General features: G+C 42.7%; 2 protein-coding genes across 3 annotated transcripts in view; one reads left to right on the top strand and one right to left on the bottom strand.

The window, feature by feature from the left end:
- Positions 1-531: 531 nt before the first annotated feature.
- Positions 532-21,403, top strand: TRAF6 (TNF receptor associated factor 6). Of its 2 annotated transcripts, none has more exons than XM_065683188.1 (7): positions 532-712; positions 7,223-7,543; positions 11,346-11,496; positions 13,655-13,813; positions 14,433-14,504; positions 15,839-15,916; positions 16,790-21,403. In XM_065683188.1, exons 2-7 carry the CDS (start codon positions 7,254-7,256, stop codon positions 17,669-17,671), a joined length of 1,632 nt encoding a protein of 543 aa, XP_065539260.1. In that variant the 5' UTR covers positions 532-712; positions 7,223-7,253; the 3' UTR covers positions 17,672-21,403. The 2 variants fall into 2 exon arrangements, with proteins under 2 accessions (XP_065539260.1, XP_065539259.1); XM_065683187.1 differs by lacking the exon at positions 532-712 and adding an exon at positions 909-995.
- Positions 21,314-27,873, bottom strand: part of PRR5L (proline rich 5 like) — a 45,132-nt gene continuing 38,572 nt past the window's right edge. The window contains exon 9 of the mRNA XM_065683189.1: positions 21,314-27,454. Within this exon, the coding sequence (XP_065539261.1) occupies positions 27,072-27,454 (383 nt within the window). The 3' untranslated portion in view covers positions 21,314-27,071. The remainder of the gene's footprint in view (positions 27,455-27,873) is intronic.

The raw sequence follows: 27,873 nt of genomic DNA, 5'->3' as shown, positions 1-27,873 counted from the left end.
GCCAGCTGGTTTGTGCCCTTTTTGGGGAGGTGAATAAGAATGAGGAAATCTGGGGGATCAAGATATCATTTGGGACGCCCCAATGTCAGTGGACTGCATATACGGTACAGAAGCAGAAAAGATGGGAATAACAGGGGTCATGAGGGGAGTCCCACCCCCTAAAAGGGTTTCACAGCACAAAAAAGCTTAGGAATTTGGAGGAGGGGGAAAAGTTTAAGGACAATTAAAGCCTGTGGATACAGGTCTGAGGCGTTGGAACAGTTTCCAAGAGCGGTTTTGAGGTGCGGCGCTGGGCTCTGCTCATTGCTGCCATCATGTGTCCTACGTTAGGTACTGCAGGTGAGGAGGGCGCGGCACGGCGCCGAGCGCCCCTCGCTCCTGCCATAATGTGGCCAAACTGCGGTACTGCAGCTCGAGCTCCACGCATGCGTGGTGGAGCTCTTACACTCCGCCGGTACCAGCGGGGCGAGCCTGCGGCGGCTGTGGGCCGGCGCTTCCCTCCGGTGCGGAATGCCGCGGATCCACGGCCGCGGGGCCCTCGCGAGCGTTGCTTTCCTGTGGCCGCAGCCCGGCATTCACGCGCCGATTTTGGTCCCTCCGGCGCGCCTTCCGTGGCCAGCGCGTGCGCAGTGCCCCGGAGCAGCACGGCGCCGGGTCCCGGCCCCGGCGGCAGGCAGAGGGGAAAGCCGATGCCATCAGGCGGCGAACCGAGGTCAGGCCATGGGGTGGATGCAGGGGGTCTCCTGCCCGCTGGCTCCCGGAGTGGGGGATAGCGCAGCGCACAGAACCGCCCCAACCCGCCTCCGCCGTACCGCTCTGCAGAGCCGGCCCCGCGCGCCTAACCCTAGTGCTTATCTCCTTCCGCGACGGCAGGGGGCGCTGTAGCGGCTGTGGCGCGTCGGAGCGCCCTTCTTGCTCGGCGCGTCCTGCGCCTCTTTACGGAGAAGGCGGAAGTGGCGCCCGGCGGGGAGTGGCGGCCAGGGTCGTCCTCGGCGGTGAGTGCGGCGGGGGCCGCGGAGGGGCTGGGCGCGGAGCCGGGGCTGCTGGCTGGGAAGCGGAGCCGCAGTCCTGCCTTCCGCACAGCGGGGCCCGGCCGCTCGGCCCGCGCCTCTGTGGGGCCGGGGACTTGTCGCTGCGGTGGGTGGCGGGAGGGAGGACGGTGATGGAGCTGAGGCCTGAGCTGCACAGACAGTGGGCCGCGGTCTGTCAGCGGCCTGGGCTCGGGGTTAGGCCGGTTTGCCGCGGGGTCGGAACCGGCCGGAATAGCTTTGTCTTTGCCTCTTAACTGTGTCACTGGACACATACGGGAGCGTGTCCTTATGCAGCCCCCAGTCACTTGGGAAGTGGGCTCTGCTTTTCCAAGCATGGAATGGAGATTTAAAAATAATCTGGAAACGTTGTAAATATTTTTCTGTTAACTATTTTCCGTGTTAACAATCTTACCGTTCCTAAATGTGCCTGCAAGAAATCTGGAGAGGGGGTTTTGACCAGGGCCTGTAGTGACAGGACAAGGGCTTTAACCTGACAGAGGGGAGATTGAGATCTTAGGCAGAAGTTCTTCCCTGTGAGGGTGCTGAGGCCCTGGCACAGGGTGCCCAGAGAAGCTGTGGCTGCCCCATCCCTCGCAGTGCTCAAGGCCAGGTTGGAGAGGGCTTGAAGCAGCCTGGTCTAGTGGAAGGTGCCCCCTCAGTGGCAGGGGGGTGGAATTAGATGATTTTTGAGGTCCCTTCCAACTCAAACTATTCTGTAATCATTCTATGAAAAGACAAAGCAGGTTTCTTGCAAGTGTTAACACAGAACACACAGAGTAAAATGCACTGAAGATGTTAAATAAGCTGTTAGTGCAGCCAGTAACTGCCTCCCCCGTTCCTTTTCTTACCTCTCCCTCATAATCAGTACTTAATGAATTCTGTCAGTGGTATCTAAGGCATGGCACAGTCCACATCAGTCATAGGTAGCTCTGCAGCATGAACAAGTTGTCAGAAGCGAACATGGAGGAGTACATTCAGCTAACTACTGGGTATAGGGGATATAATTAAAACATTTTCCTCCCACATGTGGCTGAGACTTCTATTTAAGAATGAAAAGACTCAGTGTGGTCTATCCAAAGCAGATGAAATTGATGGAAAAGACTATTGAAGTAATAACTTATTACTCACGTTAATAAAATTGCGACAAAGTACTGTCACTCTTTAGAAAAATATAGAGCTATCAAGTTTAGAAACAGTATCATAGAATGAATTGCACAATGGTTTGGGTTGGAGGGGACCTTAAAGTTCATCCATTTCCAACCCCCTGCCCTGGGCAGGGGCACCTTCCACTAGGCCAGGTTGCTCCAAGCCCTGTCCAGCCTGGCCTTGAACACTGCCAGGGATGGGGCAGCCACAGGTTCTTGGTCATCCTGGAAATCACCTGTAAGGCTTAAGAACACCCCCCAAGGCTGTTCTGCTCCAGTGGCAGAAGCTGTTGGTTGCGTCTAATGAGCTTTTTATGTTGTTACTCGATTGCTTTTGCCTCAAATGTTACAGTTCTAAGTCATTAGGTTCACATGTTTAAATGGTAAGCATAGTGGTTATCCAGGAGACTTGGAAGTCTGGAAGATTACTGCTATTAGGTAAACCAAAGCCAGTTGCTGTCTCAGCAAAATGCTTGTAGACTTCTACAAGAAACCAGAATTCCGTTTTTGCAGTTATAAGTCCTGCCTGAATCTCCTGTTGCTTTGGCTTGCCTGTCCATGTGATAGCTTTGAAATGAAAGTGGCTTACAGGTATTAATTAAAAGGAACTTGCTTCATTTTTTCTGTTCTGTATGGATGAGGCCACAGAGATAGTAGTTACAAACCTCACAGTGCAAGCACAGCACTTATCGCTTGTCAGTAGACCATTGATTAATATGCTTGGGAATAAGTGTTGCAGATATTGCTTCATAAACAAATGATCCAAAGTCACTCCACTGGTCTGTCAGTCTCATGACCCAGAAATCTCTATGTACAAAACTGTTCTTGACAAAGCAGAAGGAGAGTCTTCCAGTCCATGAAGGCATTGAAAGCATTTCCCTTGCTGGCTGTGTTGTTAGTTATGTTTGTGAGCTTCAAGTAAGAAAAGGGGTTTAGACTAGTCTTCTGTATTGATTTCCTTACTTATATGACTACTCAGAGTGAATTTCCCAGGAAAAGGCATGTGGAAATTAATTGTACCCAGTACTTACTGATTAATACTAAAATTTTCTATGTCATGGTACCCGGTACACTCTCTGTACTGTGTTCCTCCTTCACCTTTGCTAAATGCTCAAAGGTATTGTTTCATATTTCAGTGTAAATAGGTTACAATTGATAAATTACTTTGATTTGCTCTCTGTTACTCTAATTATAGTGTAATTTTCCAGGCAATCTGAAGATATTGTCTGGTACCAGTGATTTCTTCTTTTGATTTAGAAAGTTTCTAAATTAATCCTGTGGCTCTTTGGAGCATGATAATCTGTAAAAGTCCTACTTAAGCTCCCTTACATTATGGGACTTTGCAAATTAGAGTACTGAGTTTTGTTGCATATGTTGATTTTAAAATACAAGGGCTTTAATTCTGTTTTGAGGTTGGTTTTATGAATTGTAAGGTATGTTTATTCTTGCAGGAGCTTGCTCTTCTGGTCTGATGGTGCTATTTCAGATCAACCTAATCACTTTGTAAGGTAACAGTTTAAATAGCAGCATAGCACAGAGTGCTTACTGAAGAAAGGTTGCATTATGGCTTGATGTTGGAGTTGGAAGAGTGGCATGGGGACTCCCTGTAGTCTTAACTGTGTTTTTGCTGGGACATGACAGCTTGATCCTTAGGGCAGTCCACATTTCTGCAGCACAAGTACTGATCAAATAAATTCTGCACATTACCATTTGGCATGGAAAGCACCTTCCTTTCTGTTGTCACACAATATAGCTGTTGCCTTGGAGAACAGTATCTGCTTTCCCTGGCCCAAGGACTTTGTGTACCTTGTGTGGACAAGCTAAAACCCATTGTCCATCTGCTTGGCAAGTCTGATAGGTCTTCCTAGCTCTAGAAGCGGGCATTTCAGGTGCATTACCAAACATAGTTTCAAAGCTTCCTCTGCCTGAGAAACTCCACACTAGCAAAACCAAGAATTGCCATGTAATAATGATCCAGTAATTTAATTTAAGTTGTTCCTCTATCTGAAGACTGAATCTTGTCCAAACAAAAAAAAGTCTTAGAGCAGGCTACCAGGATAAATTCTGAAGGCTGTGGTGTAGGCAAGTTGTTATAAATTAGCATTTGCATATTGCTGTATTTGACTTCATTTTGTTCAGCACAGAGGAGCAATATCAGCTATTATCAATGGGAAGAAAAAACCAGTGTGGTTTGGGGGGAATGTTCTATTAGGTTTTTACTTCACTGGTCTTCTATTTGGTCACTGAGAAGGAAGGGCAGCAATTTGATACGAATTTGAGGATATATACTCGTTGGGGTTTAAAATCAGTCCTCTTCTAGCCTGAAAGCTTTTTGAATTCTCCAGTGGAGGAACATGCAAAACTGTTTCAGCAGGCTCAGGAACCATCTGTTCCACCTTCATCAGGGGAGAGAGCTGTCATCAACACTCCAAATAAAACTGGGCTTGCTCTAGCACTGCTCTGTTCGAGATTGGATCTGTGTTCCTACTTGTGGAGGATAAAATAAGTGCCACAAGAAAATGAAGCAATTCCTACTAACATAGTTACAACTTGTAGAGAATAATTTTAAACTATGGTGGAGTAATCAGGCTGTAGTAATGGTCTGAGTAATAGCAGTGTGGATATTGATTTGGAAAATTGTTCCTTGCCTCACACCTATACGTATGTGTGGAGGAAGGAGGATTTTCATCACAGATAAGATGAAATGGATAAGAGAAGTAACCCCCTTAGTAAAATATGAACAAAATGTAAAAGATCTGTCTCTTATCACCTTGTCTAAGTTGCTTCTTTGTGCCTGAATTTCCCTATTTCAAGAGAAGAGACAGTGGTAGTTGATGAACCCCTTGGTCATATGCAGACAAAAAGCTCCATGTGGGAGTGGAATGTATCACAGAATAAGGGGATTTTTGTGTGAGACTGTGGTGGTGACTGGTTGCAGTGAGTCATTCATTCAAATGGCTCTGCTAGAGAGGACTTCTGTAAACTTATTGTATGTACCTGCTGTGTCTGTAGAAACAATTTAAATAGGCAAAGAGAACACCATTTGCACAGCACTTAAATCTTCAAAGTCTTCAGTTATCGAGTCAGATTTTTTTTTTTTTTTTTTACTGAGTCAGATCCTGGTTACTTCCTTGTAAGAACGGTATTTCAGATAGCCTGTTTTTTCCTAGGATTAGCCCAAAGGAAGAGTTGTGCACTTCTTTGCAATTAATGTGACAACTGGACTTAGCTAAAGCTATTATATTTTCCTCTTTGCAACTTCCTGACTTCCTTTATGATATTGCTAAAGGGGTACATGTTCCTCTTCCCTTTCTTAGTCTCATTAAATATACCCTTGTAGCTTAGAATAATGCGCATCTTTCAGTCCTAGGCTAGCTGATGGATTCCGATACCCTGCATACCAGCGTTCCCCCTCCACTGGCCTGACTTAGTTACTGTGATTTTTTGGGGAAATACAGATTTCACAAGAGGGTTAATTATCCTCTGCAGCAGCTGATAAATGAAAGTTATGCTAGTTTAACAATGGGAACAAGTAGGTTTATTTTGATTTATTTTTCTCCAGAGAAGAGACCTACTGATAGCAGCCTAAGAAAAAAATCTTTCTGTCATAGAGCATCTTTCTAAGCATTGATTCTTCTGCTTCCATTCTAAGCCATTGGGGGAGCTCTTGTGAAACTCTTCTGCAGTCCTGCATCCAGCTCTGGAGCCCCCAGTGCAAGAGGGATGTGGAGCTGTTGGAGTAAGTCCAGAGAAAGCCACAGAGATCCTCCAAAAGGAGCAGCTCTGCTATGGAGACAGGCTGAGAGAGCTGGGCTTGTTTGGCTTGTTCAGCCTGGAGAAGAGAAGGCTCCAGGGAGACCTTAGAGCAGCTTCCAGTGCCTAAAGGGGCTAACTAGAAATCTGGAGAGGGGCTTTTGACAAGGGCTGTAGTGACAGGACAAGGGGAATGGCTTTAACCTGACAGAGGGGAGGTGAGATATTAGGAAGCTCCTCCCCGTGAGGGTGGTGAGGCCATGGCATGGATTGCCCAGAGAAGCTGTGGCTGCCCCATCCCTGGCAGTGTCTGTTATTTCATATTACTTTAAGAGACCTTTGCCTATACTGCTGTGCAAAAGAAGATCAAACTGTCATGAGCTTAGTAGGCTTGTTTCACATGCGTGTTCCTGTAGCCCTCAGCCTAATCATACTGCCTTGCACCTTGTGATAACCTCTGTGTTTCAAAGAAATGTGGTTTATATAGAAAACTACCCACAGGAGGATTCTAAGAAAATGGTTGTAACCATTAAAAAAGAAAGTTACATGAAAATTTCTTGGACTTTAAAAATTCATATTTGTTGTTCAGATATTTGTTTGAAGCTCGCTCATCATCAAAAAGAGCATGAACTCTGAGTACTACTGGTTTGTAGTTAGCTTTTTTGCTGTGGAAGTATTAGTCTTACCTCATTTGTAGCTTTTTACACAATTTAAAGTCATGTTGGCAGTTCTTAAATGTTATCAGCAGTGCTGTATATTTAAATTTCATTTGCATCGCAACATCTGTTTGGTTTGGGCACCTGGACGTGTGGGCATGCACATAAAGTAATTTGAAACCTGTGCTGTGAATCAGTGTATACAGAAAATGTTAAATAACATTTATTCACTGCAAAGGTAAATATGGAATTGAGCTATTGTCATGCAATAGAACTTGGTTTTATATAGCATTTTTAATGTAAATTATATTTGAATGTTTTAGACTAAATAATACTGAAGGCATAAAGAGGCATTTTCAGTAAGCATAAAAGAGTATTCCTCTTTTTACAGAAATTAGGGGGTTAGATGAAAGAGTTCCTGAAAGGTGTGTGTGTTTTTGTTGGAACTAGGCTGACAGGATGCAGTGCTCTTTCCTATTTATCACAAGGTAAGTAAAAAAGATAAATAACAGAAACTTGGACAAAACAACACCACCGGTGATTTTAGTAGAGCCAGATCTTTCTAATTAGAAAGATTTGACTGGAAAGGAAGGTCTTGGAGTATTTTAAATTAACACATCCTTTTGTCATCCTGCAGGGCGTTTCTGCGTAGCACTTGATTAGCTACTATGAGCTTACTCTACAGTGATAACAGCAGTGGAGCCGGAGACGTGGAGAGTGGCTGCTGTGCAGCCATGGCCAGTGCCTGCAGCACTGGAGCAAAGGAAGACAGTGTCAGCAGCGGGGCTGGAAATCCTCAGAGTTCTTTCACAGAGGAAACACAAGGCTATGATGTGGAGTTTGATCCCCCCTTGGAAAGTAAATATGAATGTCCAATCTGTTTGATGGCTCTTCGCGAAGCAGTGCAGACACCATGTGGTCACCGTTTTTGCAAAGGCTGTATTGTCAAATCCATAAGGTAAAGGAAAATTCATGGAAGTTGCTTTTAAGAAGGAATTTGTTTACCAAAGCAGAGTAGCTTAAGGACAGTGTAAACTGAATAGAGCTGCTTGAGGTGAATTACCAGTGAGTGCTAATAGGACTCTGGGAATTTATAATTCATCAAAGGTACTTTCTGATAAACACCATGTATGGTCAAAATATCATGAGTTTGGAGGTTGCAAGAGCTTTAAATACTCTGCCATTTATTATTCTGCTGATGAGAGGCACTGTTACAGTCATTGGTTAGAATTTACCACAGGACTGAGTGAGGAACTGCAGTGAACCCGTGCTCTGAACACAGCATTTCACAGCAGGTAGAGAAACTTCCTTCTTCAACCCCAGGCATGGAAACTGATTTCTCTTCCTTTTTCAATTAACAGAGCAGTCACTGTGCTCAAAGTTCCAGGTCCGCAAACAGTTTCAAACTGCTACAGTGACGAGAAGCTTTTGCTCATACTAGAGTTTGTAATGTCTACAGTACTATAATGATTGATGTCATTGAGAAGCTTCTACATTTCCATTTTCTAAAATGAAAATGGAAAGTGACCCTATTTATTTATTTATTTGTTTGTTTATTTATTTATTTATTTAGTGATTGTCACAGCCTTTATTTGATCAGGGTAAAAAATTGCTTCTGTTTATTCCTTGTTTCCACACTGTCCAGCTCAAGTGAGCCCAGAGATTAAGGATATTAAATTACAAAGGATGAGCAAGCAGTTTTTGATTCATTGCTTCTTGTGACTTACACAGACAGCTGTAGTTGTCCGTGTTGAAGCAGTTGTTGCTACAGCTAGAAAGATTTATTTATTTGTTTTCTTTTTATAAAGCTTTCAAAGTCTTAGATCTTACAATTTGAGGGACAGGATCAGACCAGATGGGTTTGATCACAGAAAAAGTTTCCCTCCCAGAAAGTCTTGGCATCTTTTTAAATCATGCTGTCTGAAGTGCTTTGAAGTGCTATGAGTCATGGTAGTAAAGAAGCTTATTTACCTAAGAAGCTACAAATTGTAGTTTACAAATGGTACTTTCTAGAAAGCACTTGATGAGAAATCTTGGAAGAACCAAGTTCAGATGCAGTAGCTAATTTAGTTTTACTCCAGGCTTTCTTTTCTTGTATCTTAGGTCAAAGCTGATTTAGGGCTTGTAAAAGACCTCACCAAATATCAGAACCTCTGTTTATTGGTAAAGCGGAATTATGAGCTGATAAGGGTCAGCAAGGAAGGCTTTGAGAGCTTGCAGTGCATGCCAGCTGTGCTCATTTTCTGGGCTCAAATTCTCAGTTGATAAAATCAGAGCAGGCTTTTTTTTCAAACAAAATTCTTCTGGCTTTACTTTTCATACCTATATTTTAATTTCAAGGGAAATTATAGGAATACTTATTGTGCTTTGTAGCAGATGATTATTGTTTCACAGGTAGGTACTGTTTTGCAGGGCACACCCAAGTGTGATAAGTAATTACAGCATAGAAAAGCCTTCACCGGAACATAGATTGGAACTGAGATGCATAAACTCAGTTGTGTGATAGAAGATGTATAGCAACATCTTTGTCTGTAGATGTAGATCTAAGCAGCATTTTAAACACAGTCCCTATATTTGCAAAGGTTGTTTGAAGACTGTAGTGACAGGAGAAAGGGGGAATGGCTTCAACCTGACAAGGGGGAGATTGAGACTGGATATTAGGAAGAAATTCTTCCCTGTGAGGGTGGTGAGGCACTGGCACAGTGACAGAAGGTTGGAACTAGATGAGCTTTAAAGTCCCTTCCAACCCAAACCATTCTGTGATTATGTGATTAATATATTACAGTGTTATTGCTTTTTCCTTACTATAATCACTGGAAATCTGCCATTCATTCTTCTTTTACCCTTTGCCTGCTAGTCATTTAAACTGGGGATCCGGTAATCATTATTTCAAATTAATCTGTTATTGGCTCTTTTTACACATAATTAGCTTTTCTGTATAGAAATAAGGCTGCTGTCTTCTCAGCAGGCCTACAGAGCTTCACAGGGGATTTGAAATACACCTGTGAAAACTGATTACTGTAGGTTGTCTGTGAGGTGAGGGAATGTTCCTGGGCTGTGACCAGCATTCTGATCCTAGCCCTGGGAGCTAGGAAACAAAACAGCACACTAGGTATTTTCAGTTTTCCACTTATTTAGGAGTATGACTGTTGGGCTTGTGGTGAGCAAAACCTAGGAAAGGAAGTTCATTGTCTCTCAAAGTCCCAGCTTTAAACCCACTTCCTCTAGCAACGTTGCTGATGGAGTTGCTGAGCAATTATTTCCTTTTCCAACAAAGAATGCAAATTCCCTCCTGGTCTCCACAGCCCACTAGGTTCTACTTCCCCTCCTGTTTCTGAGCAGTGACAATGCTCTGGCCTTTGATCTTTCCACCACAACTGCTCTGACATACTTCTGGCCCATATATTTTTCCATTTTATGGCTGTTTCCATTAGTACTTCGGCTCAGAAGCTTTGATCTCCATGCCTCTTCAATTGTATTACTCGTGAATAGATGTTTTGACCTGCTGCTTTCAGGAATGAGCTGATACTGGATATTTTTTAAAGGAATATTTGGTAGAGGTGAATCCCTTTTTTACTCCATTTCTAATGATTCTTGTGTTTAATGCAGGTAGACAACCTGACACAGTGGAACAGGCTTGTGCATGTTGCGTGCACCCATGTTCCACCATCACCCTCCAAACTTGCGCCAGTTAGCACCAACTTCCAGTCTGTTTGCTGTTAAAATGGCTTCAGATACAACACCCAGTTCCAAATCCTGTGTAATTTTCATAGGATCACAGGCTGGTTTGGTTTGGAAGGGACCTTAAAGCTCATCCAATTCCAACCCCTTGCCACAAATAGGGACTCCTTCCACTAGACCAGGTTGCTCCAAGCCCTGTCCAACCTGGCCTTGAGCACTGCCAGGGATGGGGCAGCCACAGCTCCTCTTGGCAACCTGTGCTAGGGCCTCACCACCCTCACAGGGAAGAACTCCCTAATACCTCATCTCAATCTCTCCACTGAGTTTAAAGCCATTCCCTCTTGTCTTGTCCCTACAGGCCTTCATAAAAAGTTGCTTTCCAGATTTCTTGTTGGCCCCTTCAGGTACTTGGAAAGCTGCTATAAGGAGTCTTCCAATACTTAATACTTTTCATAGTAATTTTTGTGTCTTTAGTTTTTTTTTTATCTTTCTTTGCTGTGTATAAATATGCAAATTAAAAGATGATCAAATGGTTGTCCAAGAAGAACAGTGAAATGAGCTATGTGAAAAGTAATGCCTAATAGATGAAATGAATCTGGAACAACAAAGACATTTGTGCTTTTGCTCAGCTGTCAGCATCTTGACTGTTTATAAAGTGAGAAGGAAAGGAGAGAAGGTCCGAGAATCTTTAAAGGATTGCTTTGAAATAGTATATGAAATATTCTTTGTTGTTTTAGCTATGTTATTACTTGCAGAAATGGGATCATAAGTTCTCATTTTCTTTACATCCTCCTGAAGTTTATTTCTAGGGTATCCATCTGGCATTTGTCCAAGTAAAAACTATTGAGTTAGAAACTACTGCCACCCCAGTCATGACACCTCTAGTGGAACTTGTGTATTGACAATTCTCTCATGTACAGTGCATATGCTCTGCTAAATGTCACATAAATGCCATTTTTTTCAAAGACTTCCTTAATGTGTTGTAATTTGGCCACTAATGTCTTGCTAATGTAAAAATACTTTAAATTAAGGGCAAAAGGAACTTGGAGTATCTTTTTCCTTTCTTTTTGGCATTACAGAGATGCAGGTCACAAATGTCCGGTGGACAATGAAATTCTGCTTGAAAATCAACTTTTTCCTGACAACTTTGCTAAACGGGAAATCCTTTCATTAACGGTGAAGTGTCCTAACAAGGGCTGCAGTATGAAGATGGAGCTGAGGCATTTAGAGGTGAGAATTAGCTTGGAAAACATGCAACCTGGTTTTCATGAGCAAGTGTCCTGGGCTCAGCAGTAGCAGTCATTTTTTTTCTCCTTCTTAGTAGCTGGTGCAGTGCTGTGTTTTTGACTTTCAGCCTGGGAACAGTGCTGATAACACCGATGTTTTTAGTTACTGCTCAAGTGTTTAGACTGACCAAGGACTTTGTGAGTCTCATGCTCTGCCAGAGAGGAGGGGAAGCCTAAGAAATGATCTTTATCTCTCTGTCTGTGTGTGTATGTGTGTGTATGTGTGTATATATATATATATGTAAGAGAAGCAGGTGGTGCAAGAGCTGGCAAGCACAGCAGCTGCACCAGCCCCAGTGCCAAGTACAGCAGCATCATCTGAGAGTTCTGAAGGGTCTGAATGGCCTTTGGGTACCCTTGGGACCTGCCTGCTGATTGTGATGGGGATCAGCGTGTTGGCACACATACAGAGCGTGTTTTACCCACCACCATTTCGTCTGATCTCAAGGGTTAAGCAGATTTGGGTTTGGGTCTTGTCTAGGGTTAGACAACGATATAGGAGGACCAAGAGGTTTTCTCCAAGGCTGGACAGCCATGAGTGGCAGGGTGTGTGGGACAGTACAGGCAAGTATCTAGTCCACTGGGCCCCTCCAGTGCTTTGGAAGCACCGGAGATGGAAGGCAGCTCTATGGAGCCCCCAGCGACAAGATGCAGAAACTGCTGAAGGGGAGGGTGAATTATTTTGAGCCTGGTGGGCCCATGACACTTCAGGCCACCAGGGCAGAGATTCAACATACAGATGGACTCATGATCAAGGGGTGGACTTAGCAATGGTCACTGTTGCCCAGGTTATGCACGAGTGTGAACACTGCACACAGCCTCTCCTGCTCTGAAAGACTGTTACAAGAGATGGAGCCTGACATCATGGACCAGATGGACTCAGCAGCTTTATTAGGGACTGGTCCATGCACTAAGATAAGAGTGCACTGCGATAAGAGTGATGGTATATTGAAAATGTGGGATCTGAGCATGACGTGAATGGTATGGAATAAGGGGTGGATGCTGTCCTGGGTTCAGCAGTAGCAGTCATTTTTCTCCTTCTTAGTAGCTGGTGCAGTGCAGTGTTTTTGACTTTCGGCCTGGGAACAGAGCTGATAACACAAATGTTTTAGTCTGACCAGGGACTTTCTGAGCCTGATGCTCTGCCAGGGAGGAGGGGAAGCTGGGAGGAAGCAGAGACAGGACACCTGACCCAAACTGACCAAAGGGGTATTCCATACCACAGCACGTCATGCCCGGGATGTAACTGAGAGTTACCTGGAAGGGCTAGGGCACTGCGGGGTTGGATGAGGTATAAGTCAGTGCTCGGTCGGTCTGGGTGGGGTGAGTTATTGGTCGGTGGGTGGTGAGGGTGTTGTATTCTCTACTTTCGTGGTTTAAACCCAGCCACGCAGCTCGATCACTCACTCCTCCCCCTTCCTCCCTCTTTCTTTCCTTCCCCCCACCCCGCCCCACTGCTCCTGGAGGGATGGGGAGGAGGAGGGGGCAAGGAAAGAAAGAGGGAGGAAGGGGGGGGAGTGAGTGAACGAGCTGCGTGGCTGGGTTTAAACCACGACAGCAAGTCAAAATTCGGAATAACATAGATGGCTATGTTTCTGCTGATGCAGTGCACTGTTTGTTAAGTCTATAGCTACATGTATTTGGTTTTAGATCAGCTTTTAATTGTAATTAGGTCATTTGCAAGTGAACATTGTAGTGCATAAAAATTGCATTGGTGCAGCTTTCTCTTTTGGGTCAATCATGTTTGTGTTTTGATCTGTATCTGTACTTCACACAAATTCCCTAAAGTCAGTTTAATATTCTTTCAAAGCAGCTAGATACATTAGTTGAAATACTTTCTTTTGGAAAATAAAATGCAAGGTGAAAAGGCCAAACATAGAGCTGAATTTTTACCCAAGAGCATTGTTAAAGCTCTAAATACATGAAGTCCTCATCCTGGTAACAGGACAATAACATGGGTAAAGTCAGCATAAGTTTATAAGGATTTACTTGCATGAAGGAAGGATTACAGTTAATTCCTCTTGTACTGTACTTTATCTTGAAAACAGATGAGACCACAGTACCTGTCTATAGTATCAAATCCCTCTTTTGTCCTTGTTCAGGACCATCAGTTGCAGTGTGATTTTTCCACTGTGGAATGCCCACAGTGCCAAGGAGCCTTCCAGAAGAACCATCTGAAAGAGCACATAACACAGGAGTGTCCAAGGCGTCAAGTCTGTTGTCCAAACTGCGCCACATCTATGGCCTATGAAGATAAAGAGGTACTTAGCATAAATCTCGTCTTTTCAACCCTCATTCACATGGGTTTACTTATAAACAGAATATCAGTTAAAAAATATATATATATTTGGTATAGAAGAGCTCTTAGTGCTGCACAGGTGAGATGCTACAAACTCAGGTCATTAGTCTAGAACAGCCAAAAGCTGGAGGGAGGATTGTTTGTAAATACAAACTTATTTGGACCCCTGCATGTGAACAGACTTGTGTAAGAACTGTTGAATTTTGGCCTTGCTATCAGTGAGGCCAGTACCTACTGCCAAAGTAACACACGAAGCAGTATTTGCATTTACAGTTCTTACGCCTGGCAGAAAGGATGTGTCAGGAGCTGCATCATTTGGGGGTATCTGCTCACATAAAAGACCAAGATAATTTCTGAATTCTTCTGCTGGCTCTGCATTTTTTTACTTGGGAGATGCTGAGGATTGTCCTTTCCTTTTTGAGCTTCTAGTTCTTCATATGGATGTGTTTTATTATAGTTGCATACAGCTAAGTGCAAAATTGGAATGTAAATAAAGATAATAGCATCAGAGCAATCTTTTTAAACTGTGTAACTTCATTGATTCTTTCTTTCCTCTCTTTTCTTCTGTTTGGTAAACTAAGCTTCATGACCAAACTTGCCCACTTGCCAATGTATTTTGTGAATATTGCAACACAGTGCTCATCAGAGAGCAGGTAAGAGACTACTTTTCTCTATGTTTAATCTGTGGCAGATGTTTTGCATGTACATTACTTCTTTAATATGAAATCTAATTTGAAGAAATGGTTTGTCTACTAGCCAATAAATTTTTACCTGTCTCTGAAAATGTTTCATCCAGTGCAGGTGTAATACTCTTTCAAATGCTGCTTCAGTTTTCAGCTGCAGCCTGGTAAGCCTCTGGGATTTTTGACTTCAAAGCACATTTAACTATATTGCTTCTTAACTGGGGCCATGCTGTGTGGTTTTGATCTTGAGTGGAGGCTAAAGAATACCAAGCTGCCAGTGGTTATGGCTGAAATTAGAAAACAAGGCTCTCATTTGGGCAGGGAAGGAGAGTATTTGTAATTAGCTATTGTTGGAAATTAGTTATAAATAATTCACTAGCTAACTTTACATGCTGGCTGGAATTCTGCTTCTCCATTACTATTGTAATAGTCATTACTATTTATTCTATTGAATAACCTCATTAACAGGAAGATAAATGTGTTTTAATTTACAGCCCATCTCTGTTAAGAATGAACTTGTCAAATTGGAGAAACAATCTAAAAAAACAGGATTGAGTTCAGTAATGACAAAGGCAAAAATGTGTTGTAAGGTAGAAAAATGAACTTTATTATCCTTTGCTCTGCTTAGGGCTCATAAGGCCTCAGCTGAAGCTGTCCAGCTTTTGAGGTCGGGATGGATAGGGAGGATCCTGACCAGTGGGATAATTGGGCCTGGAAAACACAGACCATAAGAAAAAAATTAAGTGTGTTGAGCTTTTTGGGGAAGAGGATAATGAAGACAGACGCAAGAAGTATATGCAAGTAGTGCTTCAGAAAGGAAGGAAATGCCCATCCCTGGCAGTGTTCAAGGTCAGGTTGGACAGGGCTTGGAGCAATCTGGTCTAGTGGAAGGTGTCCCTGGCCGTGGCAGGGGGTTGGAACTGGAGTCTTTAACATCCCTTCCAACCGAAACCATTCTGTTACTCCATGATTGTATGAATCTATTAAATGGACTGTGATCTAGTTTTTGAGGATAGGCTAGAAACGAAAGGCGTTTGTTCTAGCAAGAAAACCTGAATGCTTTCTGATGCCTTCTGTAAGAACAAAGGTAATGAATTGTTAATGTACATACAAGGAGGTAGAATTTTTGTCATTGGTTACCATTTTGGTTCAAAAGTTCCGTGTTTCTTTGAGAAATGATATAGGTATAAACTGATCTGACTTACGCTGCATATTCAAAGTCCATGCAGTAATATTCTTTTAGGATGGTATAAAAGAAGAAAACTCTCAATTGAATAATTAATTTCAAATCTGATTCGTTTTAGATGCCTAACCATTATGACAATGACTGTCCTACTGCTCCAGTGCCTTGTTTTTACAGTGCTTTTGGGTGTCCAGAAAAGGTAAGCCTTTTGTCAGAATAAGGAATTGCAGACCTTCTGCATGTGTTTGTTGGTTGGGTTTTCCTTAATGTGTTTCCCTATTGTCTCATTTGCCAGCCCAAATCCTCAGTGATTCGTGTGGGCTCTTTTGGTTTGGTTGTTTTTGTTGTTGTTGTTGCTTTGAGGTATCTTGATTGTAAACCATTACATGTTCATACATTGTCTTTTAAAAGTCCTTTTCAAATTTAAAAAAACTCTGTGAATTATTTGCTTGATAACTTGCTTTTATCAGTCCGGGTTTGCTCAGCTTTCATGGCAATAAAGTAGCTTCTAGCATTTCTTCCAAAGTTCTGACCAAATAGAGTGATGGCTCTTAGAGCTCAGTGAAGAAAACCTGACAGTGCTTTAAATTTGAGTAAATTCTAAAGTTATTTAATCTGGATAATATTGTTTTTAGTTGCTTAATACCTCTTTGTAAAAATGGGTCTTTTCCCATCAGCATTTCTACATCAGTTTTCATACACCTTTGGGTTTGGTATGGGGGAGCATTTTAGCAAATCAGTGAAGGGAATACATTGCTGATTTATAAGACAGAAAAAATAGGAAATGCATGTTTATCACTAACACTTTTTTTTACAATGTCACTATTTTGAGTTGAACAGTACTTGCCCACTGGCATTTGAATTGCCTTTCTCATTTGTCATAACAGCAGCCTTAAATTTGGAACCCTCCATTGGTGAAGTGCTACTTTGTCACATCACCTGTCCTTGATTCGTAGTCCAGTTTTTCACACATAACAGAAGAAACTAGTTTGGTTTTCTTCCGAGCCACGTTTAAGATGGGATTGCAGATAACATTTGATGCATTCCTAATTCCACATCTCTTAAATTCTAGATGCAAAGGAATGAACTGGCACGACACATGCAGGAGTTTACTCAGGTTCACATGAGAATGATGGCTCAGAGTTTTCAAAATATCAGTGTTACTGCAACAAATCCTGTACCCTTCATCAATGGTTTACCCTTTGAGCCTGCCCTCTTCTCACATGCATCACATGCTACGTATGATTGTAATCCAGAAGTTGAAAACTTCAAAGAAACTATTCAGCAGTTGGAAGGTCGTCTGGTAAGACAAGATCACCAAATCAGAGAACTCATTGCTAAAATGGAGACTCAGAACGCTCACATGGCAGAACTCAAGCGTACTATCCGAAATTTGGAGGGAAAGATTACTGAAATGGAAGCACAGCAATGTAATGGTATTTATATCTGGAAGATTGAGAACTTCAGTGGACTTCAGAAAGCCCAGGAAGAAGAAAGACCTGTTGTGATGCACAGTCCTGGCTTCTATACTGGAAAGCCTGGCTACAAGCTGTGTTTGCGCCTGCATATCCAGTTACCAAATGCCCAGCGGTGTGCTAATTTTATTTCTCTGTTTGTCCACACTATGCAAGGAGAATATGACAGCCATCTGCCTTGGCCCTTCCAAGGCACTATACGACTTTCTATTTTGGATCAGTCAGAAGGCCCTGACAGGCAGAATCATGAAGAAGTAATGGAGGCCAAGCCAGAGTTACTAGCCTTCCAGAGACCAACAATTCACCGCAATCCAAAAGGGTTTGGTTATGTGACTTTCATGCACCTGCAAACCTTGAAACAAAGAACCTTTGTAAAGGATGATACACTTCTGGTGCGCTGTGAAGTTCTAACACGTCTAGACTTAAACAGTCTCCGCAGAGAAGGATTTCAAGCTCGCAGTGCTGATGGAGCTGTGTAGTAAAGTCTTAACCAGAGGAGTGGAGCCACTAGTCATGTTCTTCCACCACAGATTATGATTCATCGTCCATATATGTTTGTAAAGGATCATAATTGCCAACATAGTTGATCTTCACCTGAATAGAATTTTGTTGTTGCTGATATACTTTTTTTTTCCAGTATGAGGTCATGTATTCAATTATTTGGTATTGTTCTCAAAGTAATAAGCTACTTCTGTAGCAAGCTAATTAAGTGAAGTGGTGTCAATCAAAACTTAACTGCCTTAACAGGAAAGTCCTGTTGACATATCCGTACATCTCAGTTAGGCAAAACTTCATCAGAAAAGACCTGTAACTCTTTTCACCTCAGTGCCTTGGAATAGATACTGTATCAGGGAAATAGCTAAATTCATGAAGATGAGGGGGTTTTTTGTTAGCTTTGTTTTTCACAGTGCTTTGGAAAGTTGAGACAGTTCTCTGCATTGACTTACGCAGAACTTAGAATTGGCTATGTTTCTTACGAAATCTGAAGTCAGGTTAAGGCTTTGCTCAGAATGCCTAGGGTTGAGGTATGCTTTGACCCTTCCCTTCTGTGCAGTTCTCTTCAGGAAGTTGCATGTTGATGTAGAACTGACTCTAGTATTTCTGAAAGACATGGCAGTGTTGTGGAGAAGGCTAAATAACTCTGAGCTGAGTTTACTGAGGAGATACTTTTTATGTGTTCTGAAAGTGCCCCCCAGTTCTCTCTTTTGATAAATCTCTTTGTAAGAATGTGCTCTGGGCCCAAAATGTCAATCACCATCACCAGAGAGATAAAAGGGTAGCATTTGAATGAGTTACCTTTGTGTTGGTGGGGTCTCCTAGTGCTGGATATTTTTCAGGTTGTGAGTTGGATACATGAGTGGAGGTACGTACCGACTGCATAGGGTGATGCAGAATTGGTCTTACTGTTGTTGAAACCTGAACTTGTACCAAAGGTGAACTTGTGATCTGCAGCTGTTCAAGTGATCTGCTGGTGTTGTGGATGACTTGTGATTTCTGTTGTCTCCTGTGAATTCTCAGGGGCCATATCAACATCCATCTGCTGTGGGTATTTCCTGTACCATTAGACAATAGGAGTTAGGCCACCCTCAACACTTTGGAGGGAAAGAAAAACCTGTTAATTTGACACTGTGAGGAGAAATTGCAATCCTGTTTGCTCTTAGGAAGAAAATCCATAGTTCCTCATTTACCAAACACTAGATTCACTATGGCAAGAATTCAGGTGCGTATTAACATTTGTGTATGTTACTGCTTTCTGTTATTGATTGTGTGTGTGCCACAAAAATGTTAGTTTTGACCAAAGTTGAGTAGTTCAAGTTCACTGATGCTAAAAATTTTAACTTACTATGGTGCTGATAAAGTCTGACTCTTGTCTTTAAAAGGAGTGAAGAATAAGGTTTTGTCCACCCCATAACTTAAGTGTAGAGTCTGATACTGAAGAACTAAGCGATACATAAGCATACGTGTATTATTTCTCTAACCTAGTGATGCAACCTAAAGACTTGAGACACTGCAATTTAAAAGATACTGAAGAGTTATTTGGCCTTATCAAATCAATGCCATGGGTGTCATCAATGGGGAAAGTGTGTATGCTTAATACATTCAAAGCTAATGAAGGACTACTATGGTGTGTGCATTTGGGAGGATGAAAAATTCCAGGACCCAACCTACCACTTTCATCATCATAGTCAGATGACTAAAGTTGATTTTGCAGATAGAACCTATTAGTTGAAGAGGAATTATGTTAAATGGAGTATTGTCACTAGTGAAACATGAACTTCCTGACTAATGGTAAATTCAGTCAGTCATTGACTGAGTGAGTGTATTCTGTGTTTAGAGGACAGGTGAACATACATTACTCAAAACAGAAAGAGATCCAGGCTTTAAAACTGTCTTTTTAAACATCTTAAGTAGTTTTTATACTGAACAGCCTCCTCCTATTAGCAGGATTGTTTCAGAGTGCCTTCAGTTAGACTGCTCCTAGTAGTTAAACCGTTCTTAACTAAGAGCTTTTAATGTGCATGACAGTGCCCAGTCCCACTCTAACCAGAAGACACTGTACACTAGTACTCTGGTCATTTTCAAGCTATATTAGTTATCTATGTCCTTTCAAGATACTCAAAGACTACCATTCTCCCCTTTTAATTTTTTTTGAGGGGGTGGGGAAGCAGGAGACTTGTAATTTGTGAGCTTCTTCCGGCCACAGTTACTTTCTCAACCCTAGTGATCCTAACAACAAATGTCCTTAATCTGTGTTCTAGTAATTTATACCCAAGGCCCAACAAGTGTATTAATACTTTCTTTTCTTTTGAAGCTTTGTGTCATGAAATGAATTCTTGCTTTGAGCCTTATTTGCTAGATCTGACATACTTCTGCCTTGGGAGGAGCCTCAGTTTGGTGGCAGGTTCAGGAGTTTAAATGATTTAGGTTAATACTGTACAGTAACACAGACCGATAGTGAATAGAATGCTAACGCATATAAAATACTGCATTGGCCACAGTAACATGGATGTTTTAGTCACTGCTGCTATCCTACTGTTTTTGTATTTTAATATTACCAGGCAGAACTCCTAGTGATTACAAATTACTGTAATGACAGAATTTTACATCAGAGACTCTCAGAGCTTATTTGCTAAGTATCAGTTACATCTTACTTTCATGGAAAATTATAAATGTTAATGAAATGTTTATTCATGTATTTATTCCGTTTTTCTTTCCCCACCTTCCAAGCTATTCTTCATTTTAATGGCAGAACTTTCTTTTACAAATAAGAACTTCAGCTAACGGAAGAATTTAGGAGTCTACATCTTTACCATCTCAATGTATAGTCTTTGTTACTATTATCTTGTGTCTGAACTTTTCTAAGGTTAGCTCAAAGAGATTCGGTTTCTGTGTGAAAATGCATTTTCACTGAAACAGCCTCTCTTCACCTTCCTCCAGATCTCGCCTTCTGAGAAATCGTTTTATCATGGTGGATTGAGGCGTAAGTGTTAGAACTACTTAAATGGAAGTAGAAAGGTATGCAGTGCTGAGACCCGTTTCTAAAACAAATGGGAAGTAAATAGAGGATTTAACCACTTACCTGCGTAATTTCTTCAGGAATGGGGTTCTTTAGGTCTGTAACTCTTGGTGCCTTGCAGCATTACTGGATCTCAAGGTGGTTTAGAGAATGACTTAGCTTTTTTTATCTCCCAAATTTCAGTTGTCTTGAATGTGGTTTAAGCCAGCCATACTTAATACGTGTCTTTGCAAAGCTGCTATGGCACAAATTCTCCCTTTATAATATATTGCAGATGTGTTTTCCTTTTTGCCTCTGAATGTCTTCCCCTGCAGGGCAGGGAGAACTCTTTTTTCTAAAGATGTTGGTATGTAATGTATGTGTGGAAGCTCAGATAATGTGAGATGTATAGACTTGAACTAGTCGCATGATATGCCTGATCATGTTTGCTGTGGAATTAAATTGCCCATGAAATAAAATGAAGGTGGCCTTTTCTGTTCTTATTTAGAGATGTTTTCACATCAAGTACATTGATGCTGGATGCAAAACATGATTCTGGGGTCAGTGTTAAAGGTTTGTATTAGTTTGCATTTGAACAGAATGAAAGTACTCCTGTTTCCTTCAAAATATCAATAGAGTGTTTAATATATATTTTGTAATGAATTGCACAGCTGTATTTCTGACAGGACTTTAAAAAATAAACTAATTAAACTGTGCACTGCATGCTGCATCTTTATTCCTCTGGAGGGCTGTTCAGAAAGATGAACTGACACAGGAACGCTGGGGTAGTTTTTATGTCTTGTTGGCTGGTCTTAATGAGGGATGTACCATATAGCACCATGCAGGCAAAAGATATATTTCAAGATAAAACCTTGTGTAATTTATGAAGGGTAGCGATAATTTTATTCATTATTAGAAGACAGAGCTAGTGCAATTGATAATAAACTCAGTGTTCTCATGATCATCCTGTAATTTAAGATGCAGTATAGGATGATCATCTTCGAATGCTGAACAAAATCACCTCTGGCCACATCCTGCTTGCTTCTTATGCTTATCACAACACCGCGTCTGGGTTGAAGGTTTGTTGTGAGATACTCAGATCAGAAACCAAAGGGAGTTCCTCTGTCAGAGAAATGAGTTGTTGCTTCGTGGCAATCTGCTAATTTATCTCAACCACAGAGAGAGGCTGGAGCTGTTTTTTAACAGCATCTGCAGGAAGGGAAATCTTGATTTCAGACTCCATGCCCCATCAAATGCATATTTTGTTCAAGACGTTCAAATTCTTCTGGGAAATGTGGTGGTATTTATTAGATATAACCTTCAAAGCAAGTGGAGTTAATGTCAAGTTAATTACAACTTACTTGGTCCTCATAGCTTTCATGTGTAATGGATGGGAAAGCATGCTCAGATACCATAGAATCACAGACTGGCCTGGGTTGAAGGCACCTTAAAGCTCATCCAGTTCCAACACCCTGCCATGGGCAGGGACAGCTTCCACTAGACCAGGTTGCTCCAAGCCCCGTCCAACCTGGCCTTGAACACTGCCAGGGATGGGGCAGCCACAGCTTCTCTGGCCAACCTCTGCCAGGGCCTCGCCACCCTCACAGGGAAGAACTTCTGCCTAAGATCTAAATGTTCCCTCTGTCAGATTAAAGCCATTATGCTAGCAGGAAAAATGGCCAAAGGTAATACACTTCACTGTCACCACTGTCTTGCCTTCCTCATTTTCTCACCACTGAGCCTTTGTCTAGTCCATCTTGAAAGACCAAAATGGGCCAAGTGGACTTTAGTGCAACCACTCCCCTTACAGGATCTGAGCACTTAATTGACCTGAAATACAGCACTCCAGTTTCACAGCTCTGGAAGGCTGGGTGTAGTTGGATTTCTTTTCTTCTCAGCTGGAACTCACAGAATCACAGAATGGTTTGGTTTGGGAGGGACCTTAAAGCTCATCCAGTTCCACCCCCACATGCCATAGGCAGGGACACCTTCCACTAGGTCAGGCTGCTCAAGGCCCCATCCAGCCAATTTTAGAATTGGAAAATTTCTGAAGCTGTGTGAGGAGACTGAAGCAGAAAAACAATTCCCTTATAAGCTGCAGTTCTAGCCTCTCTCAATAACCTGCCTTCTGCCTCTGGATTGTGCTTTGACTGGACTCTGAGGCAACATGGAAGTTTCTTACGCCTACAGACCAAACCTGGAAAAGCAGCAAGACAAACTTTAACTTACTTCATTGCCACAGAAGACAGTTTTCTGCGGAGTCCAGATTCTTCTGCTCCATGCTAGCATTGGTAACCTGTGGGTTTTCCCTTCTCTCTTCAGCAATAGGATGTCAGGCAAAGTTGTCCTGTGAAGTCCATGAGTTCGGCTTGTCAAGTCCTACGACAGTGTGCTTGAACTTGCATTTTTATTTCCGTTTTTGATATTCAATTATGCATGCATGGACTTGTTTCTCTCTGAGATTTAATTCTGCTTCTGTTGCTGCCTTTAATAAAGTGATAGTTTCAGCCAGGTATGAGCTTGGGCTTTGCTAACAGGGGGTTCAGAGCCAAGGTACTGCCAGGGAAAAGTAACACATGAAAGTCATGCTAGTTTCAGTGTCACACCCAGGTGTGATAAACTTCACACAGTGTGGAGTTTAGACTGACCTTAGCAAGTCCCTTCAATAAGATTCACCTCCTTGAAAGAGTTCTTTGGGCTAACAGTTACGTATCTTCATGCCAAAGTCCTTCACATAGGCACGTGCCTGTCCTCATCCTAATAGTTGAAATTAAGAAAGTGAGTCAATATTTAAAATTCAACTCACTGATTGACTTTGTTTTGCTTTGCTAGGGCACCTAGACTTTGTATCCCCTGGAAATGGAAGGGGTTTAGACTTTACAAGAGTAGAAAACAATGATTTTGAAAAGCAAGTCAGTGCTGTTAGGAAAGGGAAGGTCAGATCACCGAAAACCATGCAGAAATAATAAAATTGTGGGATAGCGATGATCAGACAGCAATGGAAGCCAGTGTGGGAATGCAAAGGAGCCATTTTATCCTGCACCTATTTCTGACTCAGGTATTCCCAGTACAGCTGTAATAGTCTCAGATAGACATAATAAATTAAAAAAGGTAGTATGTTAGATACAAAAATACAGACAGGGAGACCTTAGAACAGCCTTCCAATACCTAAAACATCCAACATGAAATCTGGAGAGGGGTTTTTGACAAGGGCCTGTAGTGACAGGACAAGGGGGAATGGCTTTAACCTGGCAGAGGGGAGATTTAGATGAGATCTTAGGCAGAAGTCCTTCCCTGTGAGGGTGGTGAGGCCCTGGCAGAGGTTGCCCAGAGAAGCTGTGGCTGCCCCATCCCTGGCAGTGTTCAAGGCCAAGTTAGACGGGGCTTGGAGCAACCTGGTCTAGTGGAAGGTGTCCCTGCCCATGGCAGGGGTTTGGAGCTGGATGTGCTTTAATGGTTTATTACCCAAACCAGTTTGTGATTCTGTGATTGTATGACTATGAATATCTCTGATGAGGCCCCCTCAGTAATTTTATGACAGCACTGTATGGATACAGAGAGTAAATCACCTTACCTTAAGAAGAGGAGACAGAGTAAAAAGAGAAGAAAGATTCAGTGTGATGGGGAGTCATTCAATCTAGGCAATTATCCAGTTAGTTAGAAGGTAACAGACAGACTTGGGCAGGTGGTGAAAGAAATATTTTCTTCACATTCTTACAGCTCTTCCAAGAGGTTTTCTTGAGTGGATGAGGGTAGAAAAGACCTGCCCAGTGCCCCTGTCATGGCTTTGCGATGTGGTGAATGAAGAAGAAGCCTTTCCAGGTCTGTTCCCAGCTTTCCGACCACTCCCAGTTTCACCCAGTTTGCCTGCAAATGGTACAGCCATGCAGATGCTTCTGCATCTAACATGGCTGTAGAAGTGGTGCTTATGACCAGACCCTCAGTGGAGTTTACAGAACAACTTTTCTTCAGTTTACAAAGTAAAGCCACCAGCTTTAATTCTCCCTAAAAACCAAAACGATTGAGGAAGCACACGATTCAGAGTGGCTTGGTGCAAATCTTTGCAAAGTCACAGAACACAAAATCAAAATAATTAAAGTTATACATACATGTAAAACAAAAGAAATTCAAGTTAAAACCAGGACTGGATTTCTCTTAACCCTAGAGATGACCCAAGAACACATCAGGAAATAAATAAAGCATGCTAATTGCACCATAAAAGAGGTGCTGCTCACTGATCCAAATGATTTAGGTAGCTACAGAAAGCAAATGGGTTAGAGCAGAAATGGAAAAAAAGAACAGCATTCATAACAGTGAACGGAAATGCTGCAAGGCTGGCATGGTCTACTAGGCCTGGCTGTTACCACAGAGATTCTGAAGCTCCACCACAATCCGTGGTCACCCTAGGGCATCAAATAATTTGGCCTGGTCACTCCACTTTATGAATAGGAGGGCAATCTATCCTAGAATCCATCTGAGGGAAGACTGCTTAAAACCACATCTTCCTGACCTCCACTGGACTCTGCACACTCTGAGGAGGAGGCAGCCAGCCTCTCTTCTTCAATATGTAAGCACATATCTCTCTTCTTCAATATGTAACCACAAATGGTAATCAAAACACTTGGCATTTCCACAAAGGCCAATAGTTAGGGTGCCTTAAGTGGCTGCAAGAAAAAAATCAGGCCCTCTCAAGTATCTCTTTCAAGATTTGCAAATCACAGGAGAAAAGGCAATACCCTTGTTTACAAAGGTAGTGTGACTTGTGCTCATCGCTGGTATTTCTGATGCTTTGTTACCAAATAATAATCTGCTTTTTGTCTGCTACTAAGGCCAAATCCTGACAGGTTGGAGCTGTACTTTTGATGCAGCCAGTGGAACAGGAGATGCTTAATGCCCAACAGAAGCAGGGCAAATTCTGCAGTTAATGCCATAGCATGCAAAAAGAACACCAAAACCAAACATCCTGAAGATTCATCCTAACCTTCTGTTTCCTTGTGAAGACAGATCTATTTAGAGCCAGTACCACAGGGACTAGATTCAAGTGGCAGTGGTGTTATACCCCTATTTTAAATGAGATTTGACATTTAAGGCAGCATTTTGGTTCACCTCTAAGCAGGTAATTACACTTGCAAATCTGCTTAGCAAGACATCGGCAGACCAACCCAGGGGATTGCTCAAACAGATGGCTTCTGTTCCCATAGAAGCAGCATTTGAGTACCAAGTGATGTTACAGAGTAGACAGTGCAGGCTGCAGGGCCTGACACAGACACTTGCAAACTGAAACCACTCATAATCTCCACAACGAAAAGCAAGACTGCAAAGAACCTTCACTTGATCTTAAAGGCAACACTGCACTGAGTCAGACACCACTGGAGGTCAGGAGCACTTCATGAATAAACTACCAGAACAGGACTCCTTGCTACTACCTGCCAGTTATCCGTGGTTTCACAAGTGCTAAAAGTACCAGAGCAGCCCAAGGATGAAATCGTCTGGAATCAGGATGGGCCGGTGCTGACGAAGCACCTTTATGCCTCCGCCACAAGTGCAGGCTCTGCCCAGTGTCTCCTTCCCAAAGGAACCTATGTGGATTTTTCCTTTCATTGTAGCCCTCCAACAAAATTTTGAAAGCAAATTGATGCCAAATGCCATGATGCCCAGGACTATATATGCCCACAAATTATACACTCACACATCCTTTACATCCAATTGACACCAGCACCCCTAAAGATGTCACTGGAACTAAATACAATAAATATGAAGTACTCAGCTGGGACTCCATGAGTTCTCTTTGGTACAAAAAAAGTTGGATCTGGATTTTTCATCCATGCCCATGTGAGGCAAAGTGAACGATCTCCTTCTCTCACAAGCCAACTGAGCAGACCTTTCTGCAGGATGCAAATAGTTTCATCCCTGAGTTCAACTTCAAAGAAGAAAAGCGCCATCCTCAGCCATCCCTGGCGCCAGGAGCAAAAACCACATTTTGCACAGAGCACTCTGCTGCAGGAACAAAGAGCAAACAAGTAGCACAAAGCTGGGAGAGATGGAGAAAACCAGAAAGAGGCTAATTTGTATCATCACAAAGAAACAGAAGGAAACCTGAGGTTTTGAACTAGTAGAGGGAGAAAGCTTACAGAGGAAGTATAGACAGTGCCCATTTGAGAAGAGTCTGGTACCTTCACCAACAAGGATCCCAGACAGGCAAGAAAAACAAATCTAGAGGGTAGTAGCAAATCCAGAGAGTACTCCTACAGAAATAGAAGATCCCTCAAGGCCATTTCAATGACATGAGCAAAGTTTGATTTTTTTTTTTCTTTTTTTTCCTCCAGCAGGGATGACACAACACATTGAATATACATACAGTTCTCCTCTCCTCAGCAAGACTTCTAGCTGACTGATGTGCAGTTCAGCTCAGCAGGGTCCTGCCTACCTGCTGCCATGACCCCCTCTGGCCCATCAGGAATACTGGGCTCACTGGAGCACTGCCTGTGGCTAAAACTGGGCTGCAGAAGGAGGCATTTATCAGTACTGTCCGACTCCTCAATCACAATTCCTGTATGCATCATGGAGGCCATTGCCAGGAGCTGAATATCGGAGTGAGCATTTGCAACAGTGTGGCGGCGGATGCTACCGCATTTCTCCAGGTAAGCCTCACCCTCCTGCTCTGTCAGCGGGGTCAGGGCCATCTCGCCAGGCTGCCGGCTCATCACCAAGTGAGATGAATAATTCGGTGCACCAGTCTTGGGACGGGATCTGGAGTACCGTCTCTCTGGAAGAGAAAAAGGAAGCAGGAAGGGTAAGTAGGGCGCAGACAAAGCTTTGCTCCAACTGCTAGGCTGGCCTTCCCACCTCATTACTACCAGGTTATGCGGTAGTTAGGAACTATATCTACTGCTAATGCTGGCCTTCTGGAACAGAGAGGGCTCAGTATGGAGCCACAGAACGTCTCACCTCATTACCACTGGGTACGTGTTAGTTATGAACTATTAAGTTTGTTATAAATGATCTCCTGCTATTATTGGTGAGGCCCTGGCACAGGTTGCCCAGAGAAGCTGTGGCTGCCCCATTCCTGGCAGTGTTCAAGGCAAGGCTGGATGGGGCTTGGAGCAACCTGGTCTGTTGGAAGGTGTCCCTGCCCATGGCAGGGGGTTGGATCTAGATAACCTTAAGATCCTTTTCAACCCAAAC

The sequence above is a fragment of the Lathamus discolor genome, chromosome 6, assembly GCF_037157495.1.
Source record: "Lathamus discolor isolate bLatDis1 chromosome 6, bLatDis1.hap1, whole genome shotgun sequence".
NCBI lineage: Eukaryota > Metazoa > Chordata > Aves > Psittaciformes > Psittacidae > Lathamus > Lathamus discolor.
Note: the sequence above shows the minus strand (reverse complement) of the source record. Positions and strands in the feature narration are given on the sequence as shown.

Coding starts and splice junctions, on each gene's coding strand:
- TRAF6 (XM_065683188.1), top strand. CDS start 7,254: ATGAGCTTACTCTACAGTGATAACAGCAGTGGAGCCGGAGACGTGGAG. Junction 13,814..14,432: donor TGGCCTATGAAGATAAAGAG/GTACTTAGCATA, acceptor TGGTAAACTAAG/CTTCATGACCAAACTTGCCC. Junction 15,917..16,789: donor CTTTTGGGTGTCCAGAAAAG/GTAAGCCTTTTG, acceptor CTTAAATTCTAG/ATGCAAAGGAATGAACTGGC.